The sequence below is a fragment of the Selaginella moellendorffii genome, unplaced genomic scaffold (assembly GCF_000143415.4).
Source record: "Selaginella moellendorffii unplaced genomic scaffold, v1.0 SELMOscaffold_327, whole genome shotgun sequence".
In the NCBI taxonomy this organism is placed as follows: domain Eukaryota; kingdom Viridiplantae; phylum Streptophyta; class Lycopodiopsida; order Selaginellales; family Selaginellaceae; genus Selaginella; species Selaginella moellendorffii.
In genome coordinates, this window is record NW_003314582.1 from 1 (window position 1) to 11,094 (window position 11,094).

Below are 11,094 nucleotides of genomic sequence, written 5' to 3' on the forward strand. Positions count from 1 at the left end.
ATAGAAGAAATTTCCACCTTGGAACACACCTTAGAAAGTGTTTTTGTTGATATGATTTTTCTAAATAAATTTCTCTTGCCTTTGTATTATCATCCTTGTTCATTGGTCACTCTGGACCCCTTGCAAAGTTTCGCTATTGCGTGCCAAAAGGACAAAAATAGAACCTTGGAATAGTGTCGTCAACAGAATGTATTTCGTTTTATTCTAATAATTCAATCCTGGATCATGTAGAAATGCCACCAAGAACCATAAACATTAAACTAACCATTTCTTGTTGAGAGAGCTAGCTTTGTTGATATTTGTGACTTTGGTACTTCATTAAATACTTCAGCTGGCAATGCATGCTTCTTTCTGTGGAATGGTGCACTTGGTGCAGCTCATCCCAAAGAACACCACCTTGATACAGGTTGATCATCTGTTAGCTGTAGTAGCTCCCTTTCCTGATATAAAATATTCTGGCTGCTTGTGAGTTTCGAAATGCCCTCAGGGAGACGCTTGATGCCGCAAGTCTTCTGGGCTGGCTGGCTCCACTTTTATCGTATGGACATGGACGAAGGTGGCATCAGTATGACGTTCACAGAAGAGATTTCCAAAGGCAGCTACATCACCATTTCGCTTTTAGAGACACATAGCCAATGCTTAGTGGTCAAAATAAGTGACTAACCTTGAAACTATATCCCTTGGTTTTCCCTGACCCGAGCCCGGAGAAAGGATGAAAGGATCAGGCTACGCAACCGCAATTAGAAAATCGTAGCCCCGAGATTGTTTTGTTTCGTGTTTCCTTCTGCACATTCTGCGCCGCCTAATTTCTATGTGATTTTCCAAAAAAAATTATTATCTTTCTGGCCCTAGGAATTCCATTTTGATATCACTTCTGGTTTCGCCAAGATTCGAACAGGAAATGAAAGGAACTTTATGCAATAACCAGCAAAACCATTGCCCCGTTTGGCAAAGTCAAGCATATGATAATAACAGTTATTTCAAGTCATGAGGACCCACGAAGGGCATCAGACCATCCTATCTACTGTTTGGTGGGACGTGTATCAAGGATGGCAAATAGCTCATCGCAAAGGTTTATGGTGGCAGTGAGGTACTCACAAAGTCGCTGGCGTTGCCGTTGCTAGCGATATGTATAACGTCTCGCTGTATTGGCTAGGGTTGGGAATTCTCTCGGCCGCTTTAGCCGATGCTAAGTAAAAGCTTGAAAAAAAAGAGCGAGCTCCAACATTGGTGTTAACAGAATTGGAGGTGCTGCTGCTCAACGCGCTGGGGGCGGACCTCTGTTTCTTCTTACTTGGTATCTTCTTTTGAACAAGGGATCTTGAGTTGTCTGGTTTTTTGGATTTTGTGGAGTGGCTTCTTTTTCTGTATAGGACCTCGTGAACTTGCACAAACGTGCGAAAGATCAAGGATCCTTGCTGCTGGTCTGGATCGGTAGCTCGAAAGAGTGGATCCACCGCGACCTTGTTTCCCCATATGGTGAGCACTAGCGAGAAGAGCTGAAGGTGGCAGAACCTTCTTTCTGCTGGCATTCAGCTGCGATTCAAGGAATTCTCCAACTCCCACTGTATCCAGATGGCCAGGATTAGCCGCGAGCAAACCCGAAGTTGGAAGAATTATGAAATATATTGTAAGAATGCTGCGCTTGTTCCAGAGCTTGAAGAGCTAATCTCCCTCGCTAGAATCTCTTGCATGATGCTCGAGACGTTGCTGCCACTCTCGCCATTGCCGCCGCCCACACCGCTCCTCTGCTTGAGCTTCGCAGCCAGCAGACTCGCACTCACCACCTCCCTCGAGCCTGCTGCGCTGCTGCTGCCCTGACAGCAGCCCCGGCCGCAGTGGCTCAAATCCCCTCGGAACTATACTGGAGATGTAGCACTGGACAGCCGCTCTTCCTCAGCTTCTCCGCGTGAGTTCCATTGCTGGATGCCACGAAAAAGTGATCCCCTGAAGGAGATGAAGCCGTTGCCATCTTGGCATTAAACATGGCCACCTCTTCCAGCCCTTCGGTGTCTCCAGTTAGCAAGGGTGCCGGTCGGAAATAAATTCTTCCGACAACATGTTTGTGGTTGGCTGGATTGCGCGTTGCATATGGTGCCTTTCCATTGAATGCGGTGTGCCCAGTCAAAGTCCGAAGAATGATGAGGTTGTCGTAGTCCTGAACCTTTCATCCGGGAAGGTTGGTCTGCAAATTCAATATATGCTTCATCCAGAACGACGAGAAGTGGTAGAGCAAGAACGGCCATGAGATCCTCATCGGTTATTAAACTGAAAAAACAGGAGCAAAAACATATGCTTGACATACAAGATTTTCTTACTTACCTTGAAGTTACCTCCCATCTGGATTGTTTGGCGATGTCAAAAGATCATCTTTGGAGAGTGCTCCTTCAGCACGATACCAGGAATTAGTAAAGAACAGACCAAAGAAAATTGAATCACAAACAAGACCTTTGATGACGCTTACAGCGGCATCAAACGCATACATTGTCAAAGTGGGAGGACAATCCACAATCTTGTCACCACCTTCCAATGTACAACTAAAGAGATGAAGAACCATCTCGTGAAGAGCAAAAGAAGAAAAAAGAAAAAACACGCTAGGAGTTGGTCACTTACCACATGATCAAATCGATGAGCTCGTCGGCACCGCAGCCAGCAAGAATGTAATCCATAGACGGTCCCGAGGCTTCTGAAAGAGCTGCTCGAAGCCGCCTGCTCTCTGGATCTAAATGTTTGGAAAGTCCATTCCTCCCAAGGATCAAACAAACAAGGAATCTACATACTTCTGGTGGAGGCCCGTAGAGGTTCTCGTTGGCATCCAGCTTCACGATCTCTTTTGGAGACCTTCCAAGCTTGGCCATTCACAGGAGAGGAGAATTCGGGACACAAGAGGAAAAATCTTACCTCCAACGGCTCGATCGTCTTGGAAGGCGCCAAACCCAGCAAGTGCTTCCAGATGAAGGCTGGATCCAATAATGTATTAAAAAATTCCAATAATTTGCAGTTTAATATTTAGAAATAGAAACCAAATATTGACAATTTCTTTCAGAATATTCCAAACACACAAAGCAAATTACTCGGTTTTTTGGGGATGAACAATTGACGAAGGATACAAGATCTCTTTCGCGCCGGGAACGTCCATGATCAGCTTGGCAGCAGGAACTTGAGTGCCAGGAGCCGGAGACACGAAGAGCAATCGATACGTCCACTCGATGAGCTCAGGAGCAAAGATTCTGTAGAGCAGCGTCACTCCATACCAGGAAGGCACACGGACGTAGCGAGCGCCACGGACTGTCCCCGAGAAGATTGCCTTGGCACACTCTTCGGCATAAGTGACTGGAACAGGTCCCACGGTGACCTGCGAGGAAAGGAAGTTGTAGATGTGGAACTAAGTCAGAACTCCAGTTTGGTTCACTTACGTCTCTCAGGTCAGGCATTGTTACGTGCTCCCCTTCGGCAGAGATAAACTTGCCTCGAGTGATCTCGCTCTCGACCCATCCAGGGGTTGCTATTGTGATACCAACGCTGTTTCCAACCTCGACACGCAGCGTGTCAAACAGATTCAGCAGCGCAGCTTCGGCGGCCTGGAGTTGTTTGTTAAGCCTCTTTAAGTAATATATAAGTTGGAACGCAAAGCTTACATTGTAGATGGCCAAGCGTGGCATTGGTAACCAAGCTGATACCGAAGAATTCACCACAACTTTACCTCCCGAGCGTTTGAGGTGAGGGAGAGCGTAGTAAGTAGGATAAACTGACCCCCAAAATGTGACATCCTAAACCAACAACATTAAGCGACTTAAAAGCGAAATCCATACTTTACCATTATCGACTGAAAGCTGGACACATCAACAGCCTCCTCGAACAGATAGCTGTGCATGATCCCAGCGTTGTTTACTAGATGATCCACTACAGAAAGAAAATTCAGAGCAAAATAGGAAGTTCCCGATACTACAAACTTACAGCGTCCAAACTGATGAACTGTCTCTTCAACAAACCGCTTGCATTCTTCCTCGTGCCCGAGATCAGCAGTCACGATTCGAACATCCATAGCACCGATCCTCTGACATTTACCAGCCACATCTCTAAGCAAGCCCTCTTGATTTCCGACCAGTATCAGCTTAGCTCCATGGGAGGCATACTCATAGCTTAGTTTCTGCACAACTCCAGTAGTGAATTAAAACCATAGAAAAGAAGCAGCTTACCTCCCCAATTCCCGATGTTGCTCCCGTGACAACCACAACCTTACCTCGGACATTCTCTCTGAAAACGAAGCTTAGAAACCAGTGGCAAGCATTCATAAAAGTCAGAGGAGGCCATGCGAGCGCTAGGAAGAAGAGTCCCATCGGTGGAACCACCAGGTTAAGAAAAAACTGCACCAAATCCATCCCTACCTACGGATGAAACTACAAAACAGATCGATAGCTTCGACCCCCTCCCGCGTGATCTGACAATCCCTGGTAGATATATAATCCTCTCCGCATGCATGCACAATCTAGCATTTGGACACCTGTTGAGAATTTCTATCTGCGTCAGGTAGAGAATCAAAAGCGTACCAAAGAGTTTGTCGCTCACAGAAATTGGGTGTTTCTAACGATAGTTCGGCTCCACACCGGCAAAAATCCGATCCAAGTGCCGCTTTAGAGGCTCCTCAGCAAAGATAAATCTCGTGGCATTCTTTGCCAGCTCGAATAAATCGTGTTCCGATAGATCTGGAGAATTGTTAGTGAAACATTATTGACATACATCTGACGAGCAGTTACCGAAGCTGGTTGCTGCAATGGCGTACTCAGAGGAGAGGTTGGTGGAAAATACCCCTCGATCGTCAGTGCAGATGACCAAAGGGTAGTGAGTTTTGTAAAGCCATGCTGATAGATAAAGATCACATGAGAAAATTTAAATGGGGTGGACATAACAAACCGAAATGGTGGTCACAGATGGATTTCACGCACCCGGTACGAAGGTTTGAAGTGAAACAGACTTCTACCTGCAAAATATAAAAACTTTAAATGCTCAACAAAAAAATAAAGATGAAGGAGACCGGAATTCGCAGATTGTGCAGCCGTTCCCATTGAGATTCTTGAAGAACACATGCATGTCCTAGTCTGTCAGGATGAAAGGCCAGCATTTCTTCTACCTCATCTGGATTGTGCACCTGCAGAGTTGATACCGATGAGAATTATAACATAGACATTAGAACAACGTACCTCTCCGCAATGCAACGTAACTGGGAGGCCGCACTGCCTAGCATATGTCAATGCAGGCAAGAACGTCTTCCTACAAGGTAATAACAAGTGAGCTAAGACTTGAGAAACTAAATCTATACCAGTTTCCGGTGACAGGATTCCCAGAAAGATCTATGCCGACAACCCCGTGGCTTTTCATTTCCAGCGCAAGCTTCACCTACAGCTAAGACGTGAATAAAATGAAAGGAAAGAAAAAGGAGACAGCTTACTTAGTTAACAGCTTACAGTTTCAATGGCCTGGTCCGTGGTCTCTCGACGATCGATGCTTAATAGAAGCCGTACTTGAATTCCATGAGCATGAAGCTGATGGTTCTCACAAAGAACCAGATTGGCTTTGGTGATTCCCGCAAGAACGGCTTCGACGTAGGAGCGTTTTGTCATCCCTGTCAACACATTGCTCTGCAAGCTTGACTGAATTAAAAGCTAAAGTTGAAAAGAAGTTATCACAGAGCGTCACAAACCTTTGGTGTCGTACGCAGCTCCAGGTAAACAACGTTCTCGGCAGCAAAATCCTCTATCACCTGCGTTTCATGGCTTGAGTTTCTCTTTCCGCTTAAACAACGAAAGAAAAAAGAAAGAGGAAAAGATCTTACGGACCTCTTTCGTGATTCGCGTGATAAATGAATGGTCCGTGGTAAGAACGTGAATAACGTCGAAAAGCTTGAAGCATTCTTGTAGTGATCGGTCTTCTGCAACAGGCACCAAAGAAATGAGCCCAAACAAAAGAGACAAGAGTCTGGAAACCTTTGAGTATGATTTCCCGGACATTTGGATAAGAAGAGATGGTTCCACGCTGGTCATGCTCTTGAGCCAGCTCCCTACACACCGGAGTTACACATTTCGTCCCAAAAAAAAAGAGAAATCTCACAGTAGTGTGGAATCCCTGATGCTGCCATTGAGATGCGCGTGGAGCTCAATCTTGGGCAGCCTCTTGCAATACCTCACAAGAATCTCGCGAGCTCGATGCTGCGCTTGATTGCTAGACATTGCTTCTTCGCGTTTGCTAGGGCAAATGTCTACTAGTATTATATTATTTATAATCTATATACCAATCACGAGAGTATATTCATATCAAAAGCTTCTCTCTTGATTGCCATTATAATCTCTTTAGATCTAACCACTCACACTTATGAGTAAGAACTCTAGATCTGTGAGCTTGCACTCCAAATTCGTACTAGCATGAACTCTTATCCATCCTAGGGATCCCTTGCTGCTAGAACCCTCAATCTTGCTTGTTTTGCAAGAAAACTCTACAAATTCAAAAGAAAAAAATGAAATAAGTGAGCTATTGCACTCTAAATTCTTATGAGGAGAAGCTCTAATGGTCCTAGAGCCTCTCCACACACAGGACTCTATCTCTCAAGAATCCTTGCAAGAAGGCTAGGCTCACTTGAAAATGCCAGGTTCACCACCCTCAAAGCTCAACCACTCATGCTCAAGACTATGATGAGAGAATAATATAGGGATCTAGAATATTCTACTGTGATAAAGAAGGAAATAGATTATTAATTCGATATGCCTTTTTTTTCTACTTTAAGGAGAGGAAGGGTGTAAAGAATATACTTAAGTATATTCTAGACATTCTCTATGAACCAATGCTTAACTTTTATATTAATACAAAAAAAAAAATGTAAGTGTAAACAAAAGCATAACAACCACCACAGTACTTTAGATTTGTGGGATTCCATGTTGCTGGTGATGAGGAAAGGATCCAGTGATCATTCCACTCCTCCACCCTAGCTTTATGCCAATCCTAACTTTGTTGCCAGCAACACGTGATCCTAGAGCTTGCATTCCCTAACAATCATTCCACTTTGCCAACATGCCTCAGTTGCCCTCCATGCAAGCTCAGTTGTTGAAACGTCTTAGCCCGGTGCAATAAGGGATGTAGAAGGCCTTAGATCTTCTATATGGTACTTTGTAGGTTGGCTCCATGCTTGAAACTGAAATGTTTTTTGTCTCAATTCATGATTTCCAGAATTATATGTATTCGAGGGGATTGTTGAGGCCCTGGCTATGGAGAAAGTTTTGGGTCTCAACATGATACAACACAGTACAATACAAATGCATAATTGTCCAAGAAATTTGTCATCAAGGGAGGCTTCACCAAAATCCAACATGCAAATTGCATGGCCAGCAGGAAGAGTCCAACAAACAAGCTGTGTTTGATTCCCTGGAGTTACCTTATTGGATTCTAGCTGGGGTGCCTTATGTCAGTGGTCAACTTATCCAGTCATTGTAATGCTAGAAGCATAAGACTTTTCTTATGGCTGGATTTCTAGCCACAATTTGAATCAAGAATTGTTTGTCAATTACAAATTGTTTGTCACATTGTAGATTAGGGAGTTAGCAAGAAATTCAGTTTTTTGCTCTATCATTTTCTTTACCAGAAGCTTGTATAACACGATTAACAAATTCAGCAATAATATACAAATCAAAACAAGATAATGGACACAAAATATAAATTACATAAAAACATTAGTATACTTTTTAAAAATCCATTTTAGTAATTTTTATTTATATTATAAATTAATCATTACTGCTAAAAAATTATTCTTCAAAAGACCGAGCAAAATCGACACTCTTTTGCTCCTTGGCTAGCCAATGTAATTAGAAGTGTATAAATTTAACAAAAATCAAGAGAACATTAACCTCTTACACTCCATGATATGAGTGTTTTGGAGGTCACAAAAATATTAAGCAAATGCTTTCAGAGCATTCATGAGAACGTCCGTGTGCTCTGGCTTTCCAACCGAGATTCGGATGTAGTTCCTGAGCTCCGCGTTATCATAATGGCGAACCATCACTCCCATTTTTGCTAATCCATCCTGCACTTACAATACTGAGCCAAATGCTTTCTTTTTCATTTTGGAAATACTGTCTACCTTGAGCTCCTTGGCGCTGCGGTTGCCAGAGACGGAACAAAGAATAAAATTGGAGCAGCTTGGATATGGTGACAAGTATTGCACTGTCTGGAGGAGCTCAAACAGCCTGTCTCTCTCCTGTATCAGAGATCTCTTCACCTCCTGGAGTAAACAAGCTTGAGAATCGTAAAAACAGATAAAACTAGAGCATGGAGATCATACCTCGAGGTAAGAGGAATTTTTTAGAGCAGCACAGGCAGCTACTTCTGCCGCGGCGGACACGTTATACGGTTGTTTTGCTCTCCATAAGTAATGGATGAGATTCAATGGAAAGGCACCATATCCAACGCGCAATCCAGCCAGTCCTGAAAAACCAGAAACATTTTGTCGGGAGATTTTATTTCCGGGTTACTTACCGGCACGCTTGCTAAAAGTCCGAAGAATGATGAGGTTGTCGTAGTCCTGAACCCATTTCATCCGGGAAGGTTGGTCTGCAAATTCAATATATGCTTCATCTAGAACAACGAGAAGTGGTAGAGCAAGAACGGCCATGAGATCCTCATCGGTTATTAAACTGAAAAAAAAAAGAGCCAAAACATGTACTTGACATACAAGATTTTCTTACTTACCTCCCATCTGGATTGTTTGGCGATGTCAAAAAGATCAGCTTTGGAGAGTGCTTCTTCACTGCCTGCACGATACCAGGAACATCGATGCGGAAGTCATGAAACCTCGGAACTATAGAAGCTTTAGCAAAGAACAGACTAAAGAAACTTGAATCGCAAACAAGACCTTTGATGACGCTTGCTCCGTTGACAGCGGCATCAAACGCATACATTGTGAAAGTGGGAGGACAATCCACAATCTTGTCACCAACTTCCAATGTACAACTAAAGAGATGAAGAACCATCTCGTGAAGAGCAAAAGGAAAAGAAAAAAAAAAAAAACGCAAGGAGTCGGTCACTTACCGCATGATCAAATCGATGAGCTCGTCGGCACCGCAGCCAGCAAGAATGTAATCCATAGACAGTCCCGAGTCTTCTGAAAGAGCTGCTCGAAGCCGCCTGCTCTCTGGATCTGGATAAATGTTTGGAAAGTCCATTCCTCCCAAGGATTCCATCACCTGTGTCAAACAAACAAGGACTAGAAAAAGAAGAAGAGGGAAAAAATTCCAAAGCTCTCAAACCTACATACTTCTGGTGGAGGCCCGTAGAGGTTCTCGTTGGCATCCAGCTTCACGATCTCTTTTGGAGACCTTCCAAGCTTGGCAGACAGCACCTACATTCACAGGAGAGGAGAATTCGGGACACAAGAGGAAGAATCATACCTCGAACGGCTCGATCGGCTTGTAAGGCGCCAAATCCAGCAAGTGCTTCCGGATGAAACCGCATCCCGCCGCTGGTGTGGCCGGCGCCATCGACAATGGGATGCTTGGCCCGCTGCAAGCGATTCTCGCCAGCATTCTTCCTTAAACCCTAAATCACTCGCTTTCCATTTTATGTGGTCGTCCCAATATAAACATGCTCATAATTTATAAATCTGAGCAGCCATGGATTGATTTGTGTTGCCATAGGTTTGGTGCGCTAGCCACAATCGCATATGTTTTCATGCTACTTTTTTCTTGTTATTTTTATTGCGCTAGTATTTCAGTATTGGTTCAGCCACAACAACAGCAATGGCATTTAACAAAACTCCAATTTTATGGAGGTGACAAGCTTAGCTCGGTAGCTTTTGATTGTTGTGAAGATAATTTTTAAGTGACTGAGGTTCACTCCACACTGTAAATCTAGTTTGTTTGTGGACAATGCCATTGTGAAGGTGTTGGAGTTCTTGGAATGTGGTTTTCCAGGAATAAAATATGTAATATAATTTAAGCTTAGAAAACTAAAGGATGATAAAAGCTAATATAAACCTAGCTAAAAGCCATTAACACTTATTCAGTCATTTTAGGCAAATGAAGATTGAGACAAGAATTTCTTTCGAGAATTTATTACTTTATTGACCTAAGAATGATGGAGAGATTCAATCCCAACTTTTGTTCTTCTCTTCATTCTACTTCTGCTTTGAATCTTCATGATCCATCCGCTTCCTGCAAATATTGATATTGATGTTTGTGTTGTTGTTGTTATTGTTGTTGCTCCTTCTGTGTGGACCAGAGGACCTCCACCTTCATACATCCTCATGATCATCCATCTCAGGAGGATGCATTAGAGAATTGGACGCTAGCTCTACTGAAATACCATTATCCAAGACAAAAGCTCCCTTCCAACCAAAGATAGAGAGTGGCGAAGGCAAACACTACAAGCAACACCAAAACAGCCTTCATTTGTTGTATAGAGCTTAACCGACTGTACTCTATATACTATAAGCTCCAGTAGTACAGCTATTAAGATTGAAAAAAAAATCATTGATTTTCTTTGATTGAATGAGGACAACGTGATTTAGCCCTCATACGTCCAGGAAATGTCCACAGCTACGCCTTTTGTCTTTGTAATTGGCGTGATCGCTTTGCAATCTGGCTATAAAAACAGCGCTCAACATATCTACCATAGTTTAACGTAGAAATCTTATATTTTCGTTTTTTTCTTTTCTTACAATGGCAAGGCAATCAAAGGTATGGATTCCCGTACTTCTGGCATTGCATCTCGCAGTTCCCAGCTTACAAATCCATAGCACGGCCACATTCTATCACGCCTATTATCGTGAGTTTTAGCCTTGATAGAGAACTCAACTCTAATCGCACAATATTTGATGTTTGTAATGTGAAAGCTTCTTCGTGCCGTGGATTTGCTCCTCTTCCCTCGGATTTCCTCTTCGTGGCGGCAGCTCCCAGCATCTTCCAGGCCAAAAGGGCGTGTGGGAAGCACTTCACTATACGTTGCGTAGGGAGCTCTTGCAAAGGCCACAAAAGCATCCGAGTGGTGGTGGTGGATTTGTGTCCCGGCTGCCCTGGAGCCTTTGATCTATCCAAGGAAGCATTTGAAAAGCTC

General features: G+C 43.5%; 2 protein-coding genes and 1 pseudogene across 4 annotated transcripts; all 3 read right to left on the reverse strand.

Annotated features, from left to right (window-relative positions):
• Positions 1-664: 664 nt before the first annotated feature.
• On the reverse strand, positions 665-2,858 carry LOC9641126 (annotated as a pseudogene).
• A 127-nt stretch (positions 2,859-2,985) lies between these two features.
• Positions 2,986-6,238, reverse strand: LOC9641123 (11-beta-hydroxysteroid dehydrogenase 1B). Of its 3 annotated transcripts, XM_002994480.2 has the most exons (12): positions 6,109-6,238; positions 5,985-6,058; positions 5,838-5,929; positions 5,702-5,761; positions 5,466-5,639; positions 5,321-5,397; positions 5,202-5,271; positions 5,036-5,149; positions 4,915-4,981; positions 4,758-4,862; positions 4,551-4,706; positions 4,384-4,504 (listed from the first exon to the last, which is right to left on the reverse strand). In XM_002994480.2, exons 1-11 carry the CDS (start codon positions 6,225-6,227, stop codon positions 4,585-4,587), a joined length of 1,074 nt encoding a protein of 357 aa, XP_002994526.1. In that variant the 5' UTR covers positions 6,228-6,238; the 3' UTR covers positions 4,384-4,504; positions 4,551-4,584. The 3 variants fall into 3 exon arrangements, with proteins under 3 accessions (XP_024523807.1, XP_024523806.1, XP_002994526.1); XM_024668039.1 differs by lacking the exons at positions 4,758-4,862; positions 4,915-4,981; positions 5,036-5,149; ... (5 more) ...; positions 5,985-6,058; positions 6,109-6,238 and adding exons at positions 2,986-3,355; positions 3,417-3,581; positions 3,639-3,770; positions 3,818-3,903; positions 3,958-4,150 and having other exon boundaries at positions 4,200-4,489; positions 4,551-4,639; XM_024668038.1 differs by lacking the exons at positions 4,758-4,862; positions 4,915-4,981; positions 5,036-5,149; ... (5 more) ...; positions 5,985-6,058; positions 6,109-6,238 and adding exons at positions 2,986-3,355; positions 3,417-3,581; positions 3,639-3,770; positions 3,818-4,150 and having other exon boundaries at positions 4,200-4,489; positions 4,551-4,639.
• Positions 6,239-7,838: 1,600 nt separating this feature from the next.
• On the reverse strand, positions 7,839-9,582 carry LOC9641124 (histidinol-phosphate aminotransferase, chloroplastic). The gene is made up of 9 exons (XM_002994481.2): positions 9,432-9,582; positions 9,299-9,382; positions 9,073-9,227; positions 8,897-8,994; positions 8,734-8,842; positions 8,521-8,678; positions 8,327-8,469; positions 8,126-8,266; positions 7,839-8,068 (listed from the first exon to the last, which is right to left on the reverse strand). Exons 1-9 carry the CDS (start codon positions 9,564-9,566, stop codon positions 7,937-7,939), a joined length of 1,155 nt encoding a protein of 384 aa, XP_002994527.2. The 5' UTR covers positions 9,567-9,582; the 3' UTR covers positions 7,839-7,936.
• Between the last annotated feature and the right edge of the window lie 1,512 nt (positions 9,583-11,094).

Bases quoted from the DNA above. Each gene is read 5' to 3' on its own strand.
- LOC9641123 (XM_024668038.1), bottom strand. From the start codon at position 4,382: ATGGATTTGGTGCAGTTTTTTCTTAACCTGGTGGTTCCACCGATGGGA. The intron at 4,151-4,199 runs GTAAGCTGCTTC...GGAGTTGTGCAG, and splicing joins CAACATCGGGAATTGGGGAG to AAACTAAGCTATGAGTATGC. The intron at 3,356-3,416 runs GTAAGTGAACCA...CTTTCCTCGCAG, and splicing joins CAATGCCTGACCTGAGAGAC to GTCACCGTGGGACCTGTTCC.
- LOC9641124 (XM_002994481.2), bottom strand. From the start codon at position 9,566: ATGCTGGCGAGAATCGCTTGCAGCGGGCCAAGCATCCCATTGTCGATG. The intron at 9,228-9,298 runs GTATGTAGGTTT...TGTTTGACACAG, and splicing joins TCTACGGGCCTCCACCAGAA to GTGATGGAATCCTTGGGAGG. The intron at 8,843-8,896 runs GTCTTGTTTGCG...AAGCTTCTATAG, and splicing joins CGGAGCAAGCGTCATCAAAG to TTCCGAGGTTTCATGACTTC.